This window comes from Rhododendron vialii, chromosome 6a (assembly GCF_030253575.1).
Source record: "Rhododendron vialii isolate Sample 1 chromosome 6a, ASM3025357v1".
Taxonomy (NCBI): Eukaryota; Viridiplantae; Streptophyta; class Magnoliopsida; order Ericales; family Ericaceae; genus Rhododendron; species Rhododendron vialii.
The window spans coordinates 43256483-43274022 of record NC_080562.1 but is presented as its reverse complement, the minus strand read 5'-3'; the positions used below and the strand labels follow the sequence as shown (position 1 = coordinate 43274022).

Sequence of the window (17540 nt, the reverse complement as noted above, 5' to 3'; positions counted from 1 at the left end):
GCCATGAAACATGACCATTTACCCGATGCTATAACCTTGAATGAAGTCCTATTTAATCTTAGGGGTGTTGGGGAGTGGATTGACAAATGTGAGAGTGAGTTTTAACGCTTGGTTTTTTGTTCATGAGACCGTGTGTCCACTATATAAAGCGTTCTTTTCGAGTCATAGTGTGCGAAGTGTTTTGCTTTCAATTACATAACTTCCAAATTGCACACTTGAGAGTTCATAATGCACCTTAATAGTTTCGAGCGATTTTATTTGTGAGTGCATGACACTATGAGAATTGAAGTCGAAACTCGGTCCGGAGAGAACTTTGAGTGGCATTTCATCGGTGACTAAGTCCAAGTGTTCACACATGCTAAATTAGGTGCCATGGTTTATGTGCATGTCGTGATAGCATTTTGGATTGGTGTTGCTTAATATACTTGTGCAATGACTTTATGCCTTAGCTTGAGAGACTGACGAGTTATTCGCAGGTTGTCGGTTCCGTGTAAGAGGATTCCCGGTGTTTTGTGGGTGATCACTGCTGAAAACCCTCACGAGACTTCACTCGTCCTACCAAGGCCGCTCGGGGGTTTAAAAGAGTTATCCATTTTAATTTGTTTTCATTAGTTGCATTTGTTTTGGTTTGCTAGGGACTAGCAAAGTATAAGTTGGGGGGTGTGATAAATGCCAAAATGTTGATATTTTGGCTCTCCAAACTACACTTGTTAATCATTTATATTTGTTATCTGATGTTTATTTTATTTTTATTTTGTTTATAGGTTGATCGAGCTTATTGTCCAAAATATCGGATAAAAAGAAGATCTAAAAGAAGTTTGGGTTCTAAGTGTAGATTGTCTTAAAATTGCATGGTTGATCTACAATTACACAAAGTCCAAAGGGCTCTTATGTAATTAATTCTTAAAACCCTATTTCTACAATGAAAACCACGGACTTCGGCAGCAGCTTTTTGGTTGAAAACTTGAATGGGGAATTAAGAATTGGCGGTGGGCATCGTGGCAGTGGCGGAAAAAGACAACATGGAGATCAATCCAATATCATTGGATTCACTTCTTCTCATGGCCGGCTAAACTCTTGTCTAGGGGAAGATGAAACTTCGTACCAAGTAATTCTATTTTATGTATGGATTTTTAGGTTTATTATTCGGATCGATTGTATAACTAAGAACTCTTTCTGTTTCAATTGAATGGATTGATTTTGTTGGTTTTAATATATTGAGTATTTGTATGCATGCTTCCAAATACGAGTTATACAATGGTTTTCATCGATTATGGTTGAAGTTCTGAGATAGATTATACTCGTAAGACGGGCCGTGGCGTTAAGTGGCTAGACCATACTTCTGAGACGGTCCGTACTATGGGATAATTTATACCTTTTAACAACTCAATTATTTTCTAGATGATTATTGCTAGGGTTTGCAAGCCCTAATAATAATCCCTTTTGATTCGAATAATTAATATTACCTATGCATGTTAGAGTTACGCGGTCAAAGTGGATTCGAACTCTAGATGTTCTCTCCAATCGTTACAAACTTTACATTTAATTATTTCTCTTAGTTTAATAAATTCTCAACCAAACTTCTTTTGCCCGAATTAATCTAAAAATTAATCGAATTTGTCGTAACTCAGCCATACTGTCTCCGTCGGAACGATACCCGGTCTTGACCATTATTCTACGGAGTAGTAATTAATTTCAAGGTTTTATAAATATATTTTTGACAAGGAACGACGCGGTCACGTATCCGGAACACAAGCTAAGACTATTAGCTATTCTTTTACGGACTTGGGGGGCTGACAGCAACGTGTTGTCCCGGCTGAGGGGGCCCCACTCCGGCCTCGCTCCGACGATCAAAAACGTTTACTTCGTAGAGCTCGTAGAGTTGAACAAGTATACCAAAAATCAGTTTGATCGGATATCTTTAAGTGTCTGATCGGAACACATATAACTTGCCAATAATGGGTTCAAGTAGATTTGATCCAGTGTTTCGAATCCATTATTTTCAAGGCAAAAAGGGTTCGATTAGGCACTTAATGATATCCGATCGAGCTGATTTTTTTCATGTTAGTTCAACTCAACGAGCTCTACGAAGTGAACGTTTCCGATCGTCGGAGCGAGACCGGAGCGGGGCCCCCTCAGCCAGGACAACACGCTGTTGTCCCTTGAAGGGACAACAGCCCCCCAAGTCCTTCTTTTACAGACAGTTTATTCTACCGAATATGAGCATCGGATTGAAATTTATATAATCGTATGTTAGAGGTTTGGTTAAATATTTTACCGGCTAGAATAAATGGCCTTGAGATCCCCTGTCCGACTCACCTGTCCCACTCCTTTCAGCCGTTGATCTCATAAATCAATGGCTGAGATGGGCCGAGCATGTTTTGCTCCAAAACGACGTCGTTTTGAGAAAAAAGTGATCGGTCCATTTCAGCCGTTGATTTACGAGATCAAGAGCCGAGAGGGGTGGGACAGGTGAGTCGGACAGAGAGAGTTGGACAGGGGATCCGGACTTGAATAAATGTTCTATATAACTCATAAAGTGTTGGATATATGGAATTAGGGAGATCGTAAGATTATTAATGCGATTATTGTTAGTTCACTGAGACTATATATTCCACAGTTATATAGTTCTTCATTATTAATCTCGTCAAATCAACAGATTAAATGTGATAGCGTTGTATTACAAAGTTTCAGCAGTGCATGGAATTCTTAGTTTTGCAAGTGTACCATGATAAGCTGTTTTGAGGTATAAACAGCATTCTAGCCGTCTAGGATTGCTCGAATTGGTTTGGTACTGTTTCCTCCTTCCCCATTTAACGGTATCTCATTCTATTCTAACCGAATAAAAAAATGAGTTGTATTTCTAAATTGATACAGTAGTAATAATTTTTATATACAATATAGATCTTGTTTTGATAAAGTTTAATTAGTTCTATTAGACAATGTTTTCAAAATCACATAAATCCTTATAGGGAAAATGCTACGGTGTCTACCTTTCATTTGGGGATATCGTAATATTTTTCAAGGGGGTTATGCCTCTATAAGAGCATCCACAGTGGAATAATCAAAAGTAGATAGTCAAAAGTTGCCACATCATCTTTTGGTACATAATGGTACAATCAAAATTGAATAATAAAAACTTGTCACATCACCTTTTTAACTTATAAAAATCTAGAAATTGTGACAATGAAAACAATTTTTTTTAAAATAGTTTTCAAATTGATAAAAATAGGTTATTAGAAAAAGAGAAAATAGTTTTTTGAAAACTTTGATTAAAAAAAAAAATTTCGGGAAAAAGTTTAAAAAAACAGTTTTTGAATAGAATTTTTTTTTTTTCAAAAGAACAATTTTTGAAAAAAAAAGTTTTGATAAAAAAACTGTTCTAAAATAAAACTGTTTACAAAAAATTGGGAAAAACAGTTTTAATTAGTATAAAAAAAAACGTGTAAAAAAACTGTTTTTGCATACAAAATAAAAACTGTTTTTAAAAGTATTTTTGTTATAAACATTTTGAAAATGGAAGAAATAAGGTTTTTGTGTAATGATGGTGTACTTGATTGAGGAAATGTGAAAGATAATTAAATTTGATTATTGGCAAAAAGTTGGTAGTTTTGATTATCCAAGTGCCAAAATTTGATGAGTTGCTAAGATGTTTCTAAGTTTAGTTATTCCAATATGAGCTCTTTTTGAGCAAAAGTTGCTAACCTTAAACCTTTTTGTTTTGATTATACCACTGTAGATGCTTTAAGACCTTAGTTATACATATCACTGGTTTTTGTCATATTTGTAATGGTTTGATTATGCCAAAAACTACGGTGTCCCCAAATGGAGGGTAGATACCGAATCATCCAATATTATATATTACAGATTTACGCAGTTGAAAAGTGGCATGTACGAACTCTAAAAAATGACTATTAATTGGAGACGGAGGGAAAGGTTTTTTTTTTTTTTTTAATTATTTCTGATTTCTTTCTCCATTTCAAATTGGTTGAAGATCCCGTAATAATGAGTCAATCTCTACCTTCGATTAGAAAGGAAAGAATAGACAAGGTAATGTCATTCCATAATGGAATAACTGTTAGGGAAATGCTGCGGTATAATCGTGCTAACTATTCGATTTCATTGTTCAAGCTAAGTTTAAAAACTTAACAATCATGAATTAATTTTCTGAGTAGCTTAAATATTTTAAACACTATAAGACGAACAATTGCTTATTTGAGCTTATAATTAAGTTTTAATCAACAAACACAAAGTCGAATTTAAACAATTTAGTTCGTTTATCGATCCTAGAGAGTGGCTTGTAACACTACACAACGTAAGAAAAAATGATTTCACATATTGGGCTTTTCATTCAAGCAAAACAAATCGTTGGTCTTTATAAGAGTCAATAGTTAACACCCATTTTTAAGGGAGATGGATTGTCAGTAGTTCGGGAACGGTTGGGTATTTTTGAGCCCGAATATGGGGTATTCAAGAATTGGAATCGTTCATCTCATAGAGTTAGTTGAAAATGAAAATTAGGGTAAAAAACCATGCTGATCGTATTTCAATAGCTAATTGAAATAAATCTATCTCTACATTTCTTTTAAAAAGTGGGTTTCATCCAGTGTGCTAAGTCTATTTTTTCCAAAGTAAATGTTAACTAATCAGCTACGTACTAATCAAAATTTGATCATTATGAATTTCCTCACAAGGATGTTTTTCGACGAACTCTACGAGATGAACGATTCTGATCCTTGAATTGGACTCATAATGGGGCCCAAAATACCCAACTGCACAGCGTGCAGTTTGTTCCCAAACTGCTGAGAATCAATCTCCTAAGTTGGAAGGGATGGTGGGAGCGTGCTGCACAGCTACGTGCTGTGCAGCGTGCTGCGCGGCTGCCGGTGCCGTCTTGCCGGCATCGGCCTGAAGATCGGAGACGTCCACTGCGTAGAGCTCGTCGAGTATTACAAGTATTCCAAAAATCAACCCGATCAAATATCATTAAATACTTCATCGGAATCAATAAATCCTAATGGATACGAAACACTGGATCAAAACCACTGAATCCATTCTTTTCGAATTATATGTGTTTCGATGCGGTATTTAACGATATTGATCAGGTTGATTTTTGGTACACTTGTAGTACTCGACGAGCTCTACGCAGTGAACGTCTCCGATCATCGGATCGATGCCGGCAAAGCGGCACTGGCGGCCGCGCAGCACGCTGCACAGCACGTAGCTGTGCAGCACGCTCCCAGCTTCCAGTTGGAAGGCACCCACAGACTCCCCTCAAAGAAGAAATTTTCAGTGCTATGTGGGTAGCACGTGGTTTTCGCTGAGTTCAAATGTGCTGAACGGGCATCGCATAGGATATACTCATCAAACACCGAAAAATTTCTCCCCTCGAATATGCTATCCCCACTCAATGATATTCCACTTTATACACGTGGTCGTCTCGCAACAGTACAAACAGCTCCAAATCCAACCGTAGAGGAGCGACTGCCCCCAGCCAGCCATAGACACTAGGGTTTTGCGACCCCATATTCTCTCTCCCTCCAATCCTCTCTCTCTCAGTGTTAACGTATCACTTAGAGCTCTCTCTCTCTCACCTCGCCGCCGCCTTCTCCTTCTCTAGCTCCCGTAAGCCTCCTCTCTTCTCGCTCTTTACGTGCACATGTATGTGTGTGAATTTATATGATTGCTTCAACTATTTCTGCTCCGATCTATCTGTTTGTGCTTGTACCTGGTAGTAATTTTGTGCTTCTTCTAATTTTATTTCTTATCGAATTCACTGAACTTTGTGTAACTTTTGAATTTTCGTTGCTTTGACCGATGGATTCTCTTCTATTTGACAATCCTGTTTTCGATTTGTATTATGACGCGTTCTCATGAAGCTATGGACCTTTTCCCGAATAGATCTGTGCAAGATACTTACTGGTGTGACTGAAAGGATTCTGCCATGTTTTGCTCCATTTTATTGCAGTTGGTATTTTAACTTTTGTTTTGATGTGTTATTCTGCCTTGTTGCGTGATTTTGCATCCAATTTCATGACAGTCGGGTCCAGGTTTGATTAGGACTTGGCATTTGCTTGATTCACTAACGAATCCTGCACCTCAGTTATGGAAATGCTTGAAATTGGCTGCGGAGAATGATGATGTGTAACTCGTTGGACCAGTAGGAGTAGCGTAGGACATACCTCCATTCTTCTGGTTCTAGTTTTATTTCTTCTTTTTGGTGTTGAAGCTTTTCGTGAATCTTTTTTTCATTTTCAGAAATTTGTATGATCGTAGTTTGAGAGTACCAAGAGTAGGCTTTCTGGCATAGTGTTTTTATCTATGACGTGTTTTGTGCACATGCAGCAGCAGTATGCAAGTCTTGTATTGCTGTGTTTTTTGTACGGGGGAAGATAGTTGAAGGCTGAATACCCGAGAACATTATTTACGAGGATTCGGTTGTCGATTTGTATGGATGTATCCCCTGTCTTGATATCATTTCATATATTGCATTTCATGTGTCAGAGCCTGATGTTTATAACTTGTTACTGTATTTGCATTATGTTTTTGTTTAGGAGAAGATAGTTACAGGCTGAATACGTGCAAGCATATTATACATATTTTACGAGTATTCGGTAAATTCAGCTCTATATTTTTGTTGATGTGTCTCCGTCTTGATATCATTTCTAATTTTGCATTTTATGTGTCAGAGCCTGATGTTTATTTGTCGTTACTGTATTTGTGTCATGCTAAGCCTTCAAGGAGCTGTTTGTTTCCGATGACGATTATGATTGTTGTGTACTCGTATTAAGGTTTTTTGTTTTTCTTGTGCTCAAGCCGCATTGACATGTAAGCTAACCTCTTTCAGCTGCTGATAGTTTTTTACCTCCTGGATTGCAGGTGGTCTGGGGTGCCCATCTTTCGTTTTGGAATTTTGCTGTTATCGTAGTTGAAAAGTCATCAAGATGGTAAGTTGTTTGTTTCGACTGCTTTTGGTATCAGCTTCTGTTGTCTGAAGTTGTGTATAATTGAGAGTGTTTTAATTGATAAATTCACGTAATATGTGCAGGTGAAGTTCACAGCTGAGGAGCTTCGTGGGATTATGGACAAAAAAGGCAACATTCGTAACATGTCTGTTATTGCACATGTGGATCATGGTATGCATTCTATCTGAGTTTGGTATATCTTGCATTATGGAGGTTTATCGTTTGCTATGTTTGAGAAAAGTTCACTCTTCCCATGGAAATCTTTTATCAACGGAGAAACTAAATTTGAATTTTGATCCTGTGTGCACTGTTCCCCCAATCATGCATATTACTGTATCGGTTCTGGGATTAGATCTGTGGGTGCCACCTCTATTGGGGCAATATTGGTCTGAATTTATTGTCTTGTTCCTTTCGTTTTACTATGTAATTTGAAGTGATTGTGCCTTCATGCAAATACATTCTCATGTAACCTCACCACACCAGCAAAGAAAAATACCTTGACGAAAAGATAACACTTGACATATATTTGCTTTGGTACCCATACTGACACAACTGTTGCTTTGTTATTCCTCCCAGGTAAATCCACACTTACTGATTCTCTTGTGGCTGCTGCTGGAATCATTGCTCAAGAAGTTGCTGGTGATGTCCGGATGACAGATACCCGGGCAGATGAAGCTGAACGTGGCATCACCATCAAGTCTACTGGCATCTCTCTCTACTATGAGATGACTGATGAGTCACTAAAGGCATACAAAGGAGATCGTGATGGAAATGAGTACCTTATCAATCTAATTGATTCTCCTGGACATGTTGATTTTTCTTCTGAGGTCACAGCTGCCCTCCGCATTACTGATGGTGCGCTTGTGGTGGTTGATTGTGTTGAGGGTGTCTGTGTCCAAACAGAAACTGTTCTACGACAGGCTTTGGGTGAAAGGATCCGACCGGTGTTAACTGTTAACAAGATGGACAGGTGCTTCCTTGAGCTCCAGGTCGATGGAGAGGAGGCTTACCAGACATTCCAGAGAGTGATTGAAAATGCTAACGTGATCATGGCCACGTATGAGGATCCTCTCCTTGGTGACGTGATGGTGTACCCTGAGAAAGGAACTGTTGCTTTCTCAGCTGGGTTGCACGGCTGGGCTTTCACTCTGACCAACTTTGCTAAGATGTATGCTTCCAAATTCGGTGTTGATGAGTCTAAGATGATGGAGCGGCTCTGGGGCGAAAACTTCTTTGATCCTGCCACCAAAAAGTGGACCACCAAGAATACTGGCTCTGCTACTTGCAAGCGTGGATTTGTTCAGTTCTGCTATGAACCCATTAAGCAGATCATCGCCACTTGCATGAATGACCAGAAAGACAAGCTGTGGCCCATGTTGAAGAAGCTGGGCGTCACAATGAAGTCAGACGAGAAGGAGTTGTTGGGGAAGGCTCTGATGAAGCGTGTCATGCAGACCTGGCTTCCGGCTAGTAGTGCCCTACTGGAAATGATGATCTTCCATCTCCCTTCTCCTGCCACTGCTCAAAGATATCGTGTAGAGAATTTGTACGAGGGACCCCTTGATGATCAGTACGCGAATGCTATTAGGAACTGTGATCCTGAGGGGCCTCTCATGCTGTATGTGTCCAAGATGATCCCTGCTTCTGACAAGGGAAGGTTCTTTGCCTTTGGCCGTGTGTTCGCCGGGAAAGTGTCGACTGGTTTGAAGGTTAGAATCATGGGTCCAAACTATGTCCCCGGAGAGAAGAAGGACTTGTACACTAAGAGTGTGCAAAGAACTGTCATTTGGATGGGAAAGAAGCAAGAAACCGTCGAAGACGTACCATGTGGGAATACAGTGGCTTTGGTTGGTTTGGACCAGTATATCACTAAGAATGCTACCTTGACGAATGAGAAGGAAGTGGATGCCCACCCAATCCGAGCAATGAAGTTCTCAGTTTCACCCGTCGTCCGTGTGGCTGTTCAGTGCAAGGTTGCCTCTGACTTGCCCAAGCTTGTTGAAGGCCTCAAACGTTTGGCTAAATCTGACCCTATGGTGGTCTGTTCTATTGAGGAGTCTGGCGAACACATCATTGCTGGCGCTGGAGAGCTGCACCTTGAGATCTGTCTAAAGGATTTAGTGGACGATTTCATGGGTGGAGCTGAAATTATCAAGTCAGATCCTGTTGTGTCTTTCCGTGAGACGGTTCTTGAGAAGTCGTCTCGCACTGTCATGAGCAAGTCTCCAAACAAGCATAATCGTCTGTACATGGAAGCTAGGCCCTTGGAGGAGGGCCTTGCTGAGGCTATTGACGACGGACGTATTGGCCCAAGGGATGACCCCAAAGTCCGATCTAAAATCTTGGCGGAGGAGTTCGGTTGGGACAAGGATCTTGCGAAAAAGATATGGTGTTTTGGGCCTGACACCACTGGGCCTAACATGGTTGTGGATATGTGTAAGGGAGTTCAATACCTGAATGAAATCAAGGATTCTGTCGTTGCTGGGTTCCAATGGGCGTCGAAAGAAGGGGCGCTATCAGAAGAAAACATGAGGGGTATTTGCTTTGAAGTTTGTGATGTGGTTTTGCACGCGGATGCTATTCACAGAGGAGGTGGGCAGGTCATTCCGACTGCCCGTAGGGTCATTTATGCTTCCCAGCTGACCGCCAAGCCCAGACTTTTGGAGCCCGTGTACTTGGTGGAAATCCAAGCGCCAGAACAAGCCCTTGGGGGAATTTACAGTGTTTTGAATCAAAAACGTGGTCATGTGTTTGAGGAAATGCAGAGGCCGGGTACCCCTCTTTACAACATCAAGGCTTACCTTCCTGTTGTAGAGTCGTTTGGTTTCTCTAGCACTTTGAGGGCAGCGACTTCAGGCCAGGCTTTTCCGCAGTGCGTGTTTGATCATTGGGATATGATGATGTCTGATCCTTTGGAATCTGGGTCACAGGCGGCCGGCCTTGTGTCAGAGATTCGCAAGAGGAAAGGGTTGAAGGAACAAATGACACCGTTGTCCGATTACGAGGACAAACTGTAGGCTATCGTTTGTCAGATTATTCAAACCAAGCTACAAGTTCAGCTTCTTATTGAGAGAGAATGTTTGATAAGAGTAATGCAGGACGGTATAATTTTGTTGGTTTTTGTTTTTGAAATTCTCATGCTTCGATTGTCAGTGAAGTACATTTGGTTCGCGGGAATTGATTCCCAAGGTCTTATGTTTGCGTCCTTAAGAATATTACTTACAACTACTTGTTTCCTTGAACTATTTGGATCAGTTATGTTTTCAGGATAATGATTTGGTCTTTAGACTCGGTTGGATGTGGTTTGAGCCTTTGAGGTGCATTTTTTCCCTGCCATTTTGAATGTATTTATTAGTTTTTTTTTTGGGGGTAAATCATGTATTTATTAGTTGCAAATGAGCTCCATCTGGATTGATGATTATTTTGTTGCGACGAAAGAGGCTGTAGTCATGTAAAAGTGTTTTACCAATTTGCTTTTAGATGTGATTTGTCATTCGCGGTGGAAGGTGAGCTTATTATCGCAATATCTATCTTTTCTGTATGGAAGGGATCTTTAAATCCAACATTTGATATTATTTTAGTGCCGGCTCCTCGTCGACTAGAGTGTTGGAAATGATCTTTATTCCTGCAAAAATAGAAGACATACTTTTCTGCTTACTTGCATCTATAGCTTGTGAAATTTTTGTCAAGGGCAGCACTTGGTCATGGACTCCACGGGCCTGTTAATATCATGGTATGTGGCCCTTTGTGCGTAATCATTAGGGAAAATGACGGCTAAGAACGTGTTTTGATAATTAATATTCGTCAATAATATTTTTAGTATTAACAAATGTTCTTAATTTGTCCTTGGTGGGTATTAATTATTAAAATATGTCATGGGCCGTCATTTTCCCTAATCATCATTATAACTTCAATGAGTTAAATATTACTCATTTCGAATTTTTAAATGTTCAGCTTCGCAATTCTAACTTATTATCAAAGAGATATCATGATTAGACTCTGTTTGGTAAAGTTGCCAGTTTTTTGTTTTTCATTTATGAAAACTAGAATTTGTTTATATTTATTTTATATTTATTAAAAATTATAAACAAAAAACATGTTTGGTAGCCATAATAGTTTTTGTATTTTAGGCTGCCAAAAGTGTTTTCAAAATAAAAGAAAACTCAATTTTTGTGTTTCTAGAATTTCCGTAAACTAGTGGAATTGATTATGTATTTTGTAAAAAAATAGTAACACAAATATGTTTAAGGTGCCTGTTTCAAAAAATATCGGAAAAAAAACTGAAAATAATTTTTTTAAAAACAGAGCATTAACGTTTCACATCAACTTTTATCTCCACTTTCACCTATTAACTCTTTACCAATTAACTTTTCAAAAAAGAAAATAATTGTCCCTATTAACCTTTTAAAATGAACATTTAGGGGGTGTTTTCGGCAGTGAAAAATTTATAGATTTTTATTTATGGTTGAAAAGTTATTAGGTGTTTCCGGTTGTGAATAGGTTGAGAAATATCAAGTTGTTTCCGATAATGAATAAATTGTTAATGGATTTGTGAGTAAAATTACTGTAGCAAAAAAAAAAGAGTTTTTGTTGACAACTTTTTTGTTAGTGAAAAAGAGATAGCGAAATGCTGAAACTTGTTTATTAATGAACACGAGATAGTAAAATACGTTAAGTTTTTATTACAATATATTTTTTTACAAAGATGCTACATGCACAACGGTTGTGCAAAACATCAAACACAACCAATCTCCATCCGTCCATTATAGTAATAAATGGTCAAAATTCGTTCAAACTTTTCCTTGGAAGAGTTAAACTTTTCATTGGAAGAGTTTTTTTTAAAATCTAAAGCGTCCAAACACATCTGAACGGTCAGAATTAGTTACACAACATACACAACAATTGTGTGAGTATCATTTCCGATTTTTTTAATGGAAACACCCCTTATTGAGGGATGAAAAAAATATCCATAAATTTTTGAATATTATTTTATGGGGCCCTGTAAAAAATCAGCTCCAGTGGATATCGGTAAGTATTATTTTTTGATTCATAGGGGCGAAACTGCTCAGTTCGCCCTTACGAATTAAAAAGTAATACTTACCGATATCCACTGGATCTGATTTTTTACAAGGCTTTATAAAATAATATTCAAAAATTTATGGATATTTTTCTAGATTTTTTTGGGACCCGAAATGGGGCCAAACGCGTTTGTCTCTGCGTCATTCTCTGCGAATTGCCTCTGCTCATATGCGTGATTCTCTGCGAATTGTCTCTGCTCATAGTTTTTTTTGTTGAGGGATAACCAAAAATAGAATCAACGCTTTTACGAAAACCGACGCCGGCCACCGACTATTGTTGGAGCCCAATAATGTTTTGGGCTTTTGATCCAATTTTATAGAGCCGCGAAGCGAAACCACGCTCTTACCCTAGCCTTATATTAATAGGGTTTTTGGGTCTTAATTTCGCCTATCCCTCTCTCTCAGTGAAAACGTATCACTGAGATCTCTCGCACCTCGCCGCCGCCGCCTCCTCCTCCTCCTCCTCCTCCTCCTCCTCGTAAGCATCCTCTCTTCTCTATCTTTATTTGTAGTACATGATTTTTCTTGTACCAATCTATTCGTTTTTGCTTGCACCTGGTAGTAATCTTGTGCTTCTTCTAATTTGTTTTCTTGTCAAATTCGCTGAACTCTGTGTATGTCTTGAATTATCGTTGCTTTGACCGACGGATTCTCTTTTATTGAACAATCCCTTTTTCAATCTGTTTTATTGTTATTCTGCGTCCTTGTGAAGCTTTTACCCTTTTTTTTCGTTAGACCTGCTTGAACTACTTTTTCTGTGACCTTGCTGTGAGTAAATATTTTCCGTGTTTCAATCTGTAACTAGTACGTCTGATAGAATTCTGCTATATTTTGCTTCATTTATTCGAGGTGTTATTCGAGAACTGGATGTTAGATTTCTGATCGTAGCTGCTTTTTTTCATCAAATTTAATGTAATTATGATCCAAGTTTGATTACGATGGTGTATTTGCTCGATACACCGACTAATCCTGCATCGCTTCTGGTTCAAGTTTTCTTTTTTCTTTTTGTTTGTTGAAGCTTTTGTTCTGTATCTTTTTGTTCATTTTCTGAAATTTGCTTGATCTTAGATTGAAAGTAGGCTTTCTGGCACGATGTTTCTATCTGTGACATATTCTGTGCAAGATGCAGTATCAGTTATGCATATTTTGTATTGCTGTGTTTTTGTTTAGGAGAATATAGTTACGGGCTGAATACGTGCAAGCATATTCTACATATTTTACGAGTATTCAGTAACTTCATCTCTATATTTCCGTTGATGTGTCTCCGTCTTGATATCATTTCTAATTTTGCATGTTATGTGTCAGAGCCTGATGTTTATTTGTGGTTACTGTATTCGCGTCATGCTAAGCCTTCGTCAAGGAGCTGTTTGTTTCTGATGACGATTATGAAATTATGACATTGTTGTATACTCTTATAAGGTGTTTTTTGCTTTTCTTGTGCTCAAGCCGCATTGTCATGTAATCTAACCTCTTTCAGCTGCTGATAGTTTTTTACCTCCTGGATTGCAGGTAGTCTGGGGCGTTCATCTTTCGTTTTGGAACTTTGCTGTTGTCGTAGTTAAAAGGTCATCAAGATGGTAAGTTGTTTGTTTCAACTGCTTTTGGTATCAGCTTCTGTTGTCTGAAGTTTTGTATGGTTGAGAGTGTTTTAATGGATAAATTCACGTAATATGTGCAGGTGAAGTTCACAGCTGAGGAGCTTCGTGGGATTATGGACAAAAAAGGCAACATTCGTAACATGTCTGTTATTGCACATGTGGATCATGGTATGCAATCTATCTGAGTTTGGTGTATCTTGCATTATGGAGGATTTATCGTTTGCAGTGTTTGAGAAGAGTTCACTCTTACCCATGGAAATCTTTTATCAACGGAGAAACTAAATTTGAATTTTGATCCTGTGTGCACTGTTCCCCCAATCATACATATTACTGTATCGGTACCGGGATAGAACTGTGGGTACCACCTCTATTGGGGCAATATTGGTCTGAATTTATTGTCTTGTTCCTTTTGTTTTATGTAATTTGAAGTTACTGTGCCTTCATGCAAATACATTCTCATGTAACCTCACCACACCAGCAAAGAAAAATACCTTGACGAAAAAAGAACACTTAGACGTATTTGCTTTGGTACACATACTGATGCAACTGTTGCTTTTTTATTCCTTCCAGGTAAATCCACACTTACTGATTCTCTCGTGGCTGCTGCTGGAATCATTGCTCAAGAAGTTGCCGGTGATGTCCGGATGACAGATACCCGGGCTGATGAAGCCGAACGTGGAATCACCATCAAGTCTACTGGCATCTCTCTCTACTATGAGATGACTGATGAGTCACTAAAGGCGTACAAAGGAGATCGTGATGGGAATGAGTACCTTATCAATCTAATTGATTCTCCCGGACACGTTGATTTTTCTTCTGAGGTGACTGCTGCCCTCCGCATTACTGATGGTGCACTTGTGGTGGTTGATTGTGTCGAGGGTGTCTGTGTCCAAACAGAAACTGTTCTCCGACAGGCTTTGGGTGAAAGGATCCGACCTGTGTTAACTGTTAACAAGATGGACAGGTGCTTCCTTGAGCTCCAAGTCGACGGAGAGGAGGCTTACCAAACCTTCCAGAGAGTGATTGAAAATGCTAATGTGATCATGGCCACGTACGAGGATCCTCTCCTTGGTGACGTGATGGTGTACCCTGAGAAAGGAACTGTTGCTTTCTCAGCTGGGTTGCACGGCTGGGCTTTCACTCTGACCAACTTTGCGAAGATGTATGCTTCCAAATTCGGTGTCGATGAGTCTAAGATGATGGAGCGGCTATGGGGCGAAAACTTCTTTGATCCTGCCACCAAAAAGTGGACCACTAAGAATACTGGCTCTGCTACTTGCAAGCGTGGATTCGTTCAGTTCTGCTATGAACCCATTAAGCAGATCATCGCTACTTGCATGAATGACCAGAAAGACAAGCTGTGGCCAATGTTGAAGAAGCTGGAAGTCACAATGAAGTCAGAAGAGAAGGAGTTGATGGGGAAGGCTCTGATGAAGCGTGTCATGCAGACCTGGCTTCCGGCTAGTAGTGCCCTCCTGGAAATGATGATCTTCCATCTCCCTTCTCCTGCCACTGCTCAAAGATATCGTGTAGAGAATTTGTACGAGGGACCCCTTGACGATCAGTATGCAAATGCTATTAGGAACTGTGATCCCGAGGGGCCTCTCATGCTGTACGTGTCCAAGATGATTCCTGCATCTGACAAGGGAAGGTTCTTTGCCTTTGGCCGTGTGTTCGCTGGGAAAGTGTCGACTGGTTTGAAGGTTCGAATCATGGGTCCCAACTATGTCCCAGGAGAGAAGAAGGACTTGTACACTAAGAGTGTGCAAAGAACTGTCATTTGGATGGGAAAGAAGCAGGAAACTGTGGAAGACGTACCTTGTGGGAATACAGTGGCTTTGGTTGGTTTGGACCAGTATATCACTAAGAATGCTACCTTGACAAATGAGAAGGAAGTGGATGCCCACCCAATCCGAGCAATGAAATTCTCAGTTTCACCCGTCGTCCGTGTGGCTGTTCAGTGCAAGGTTGCCTCTGACTTGCCCAAGCTTGTTGAAGGCCTCAAACGTCTGGCTAAATCTGACCCTATGGTGGTCTGTTCGATTGAGGAGTCTGGCGAACACATCATTGCCGGTGCTGGAGAGCTGCACCTTGAGATCTGTCTAAAGGATTTAGTGGACGATTTCATGGGTGGAGCTGAAATTATCAAGTCAGATCCTGTTGTGTCTTTCCGTGAGACGGTTCTTGAGAAGTCGTCTCGCACTGTCATGAGCAAGTCGCCAAACAAACATAATCGTCTGTACATGGAAGCTAGGCCCTTGGAGGAGGGCCTTGCTGAGGCTATTGACGACGGACGTATTGGCCCAAGGGATGACCCCAAGGTCCGATCTAAAATCTTGTCGGAGGAGTTTGGTTGGGACAAGGATCTTGCAAAAAAGATATGGTGTTTTGGGCCTGAAACCACTGGGCCTAACATGGTTGTGGATATGTGCAAGGGAGTTCAATACCTGAATGAAATCAAGGATTCTGTCGTTGCTGGGTTCCAATGGGCGTCGAAAGAAGGGGCACTATCGGAAGAAAACATGAGGGGTATTTGCTTTGAAGTTTGTGATGTGGTTTTGCACGCGGATGCTATTCACAGAGGAGGTGGGCAGGTCATTCCGACTGCCCGGAGGGTCATTTATGCTTCCCAGCTGACCGCCAAGCCCAGACTTTTGGAGCCTGTGTACTTGGTGGAAATCCAAGCGCCAGAACAAGCCCTTGGGGGAATTTACAGTGTTCTGAATCAGAAACGTGGTCATGTGTTTGAGGAAATGCAGAGGCCGGGTACCCCTCTTTACAACATCAAGGCTTACCTTCCTGTTGTAGAGTCGTTTGGTTTCTCTAGCACTTTGAGGGCAGCGACTTCAGGCCAGGCTTTTCCGCAGTGCGTGTTTGATCATTGGGATATGATGATGTCTGATCCTTTGGAATCTGGGTCACAGGCGGCCACCCTTGTGTCGGTTATTCGCAAGAGGAAAGGGTTGAAGGAACAGATGACACCACTGTCCGAGTACGAGGACAAGCTCTAGGCTATAGCTCGTCAGATTATTCAATCCAAGCTACTACTAGTTCCCCTACTTCTTGACAGAGAGTGGTCTGATTATCCAATCCAATTTTGTTGGTTTTTGTTTATGAAATTATTATTTTTAATGGTCTGTGGAGTACATTTGGTTCGTGGGAATTGATTCCCTAGGTCTTACGTAATTGTTTACTGGAACTATTTCTCTCATTTCTCTTTTCGGGATAACGTTTTGGTTTTTAGAGTGTAATTGGATGTGGTTTGAGCCTTTGAGCTGCATTTGTTCTGGCATTTTGAATGGCATTTCGTAGTAGTCGCAAATGAGCTGCATCTTTTCTTTTCTTATCAAATGAGCTGCATCTAATTTGATGATTTATGGTATTTAACACCCACTTGTTAATCCCGAGGTAATGAATCGCTAGCCATTTGTAACCGGACAACACTAGTCTTTTCTTTTTTCTTCTCCTCCTCCTCTTGCTATTGTTAATCCGCTTGGCTAACAATAAGTACACTAGAAATCCAGAAAAACATGTATTTTTGTGTATTTTTTATACCTTTTAATACACATTCACATGCTCACTATTGTTAGCCCATTGAGCTGATTTTAGAATTTTCCTTGTGAAAATATGATCCTTAGCAGTTACACTTCACAAACTGGTCTTTAAGACTATCCACAGTGAACTAACCAAAACTAAAAGGTTGTTGTGCTAGTCTCTTCAAAGATTTGGATTGCACAATTGGGTTCAATAGTGGTTTGGCTGCAGAATTGTTCCTCGGTTAAAAAAAAAAAAAAAAACAATTAGCAACCTCTCAAAAAAGTGCTCACATTTAAAAAACCTAGTTTTTTTCAAAAATGATCTCTCTCTCTCTCTTATTCTTTTTTTCAAATATTGGTATT

The 17540-nt window shown here is 39.8% G+C and overlaps 2 protein-coding genes across 5 annotated transcripts; both read left to right on the top strand.

Annotated features, from left to right (window-relative positions):
* Window positions 1-5434: 5434 nt before the first annotated feature.
* Window positions 5435-10251, top strand: LOC131329678 (elongation factor 2-like). 3 transcript variants are annotated; one of them, XM_058362977.1, is made up of 4 exons: window positions 5435-5625; window positions 6880-6947; window positions 7049-7136; window positions 7542-10251. In XM_058362977.1, the coding sequence occupies exons 2-4, from the start codon at window positions 6945-6947 to the stop codon at window positions 9980-9982; spliced, it is 2532 nt and encodes an 843-aa protein (XP_058218960.1). In that variant the 5' UTR covers window positions 5435-5625; window positions 6880-6944; the 3' UTR covers window positions 9983-10251. The 3 variants fall into 3 exon arrangements, with proteins under 3 accessions (XP_058218960.1, XP_058218961.1, XP_058218962.1); XM_058362978.1 differs by lacking the exon at window positions 5435-5625 and adding an exon at window positions 5692-5731; XM_058362979.1 differs by lacking the exon at window positions 5435-5625 and adding an exon at window positions 6750-6791.
* A 2178-nt stretch (window positions 10252-12429) lies between these two features.
* On the top strand, window positions 12430-16963 carry LOC131329679 (elongation factor 2-like). 2 transcript variants are annotated; one of them, XM_058362982.1, is made up of 4 exons: window positions 12430-12521; window positions 13553-13620; window positions 13722-13809; window positions 14212-16963. In XM_058362982.1, the coding sequence occupies exons 2-4, from the start codon at window positions 13618-13620 to the stop codon at window positions 16650-16652; spliced, it is 2532 nt and encodes an 843-aa protein (XP_058218965.1). In that variant the 5' UTR covers window positions 12430-12521; window positions 13553-13617; the 3' UTR covers window positions 16653-16963. The 2 variants fall into 2 exon arrangements, with proteins under 2 accessions (XP_058218965.1, XP_058218964.1); XM_058362981.1 differs by having other exon boundaries at window positions 12465-12503.
* The last annotated feature ends 577 nt before the right edge of the window (window positions 16964-17540 follow it).

Bases quoted from the DNA above. Each gene is read 5' to 3' on its own strand.
- LOC131329678 (XM_058362977.1), top strand. The intron at 7,137-7,541 runs GTATGCATTCTA...TATTCCTCCCAG, and splicing joins TATTGCACATGTGGATCATG to GTAAATCCACACTTACTGAT.
- LOC131329679 (XM_058362982.1), top strand. The intron at 13,810-14,211 runs GTATGCAATCTA...TATTCCTTCCAG, and splicing joins TATTGCACATGTGGATCATG to GTAAATCCACACTTACTGAT.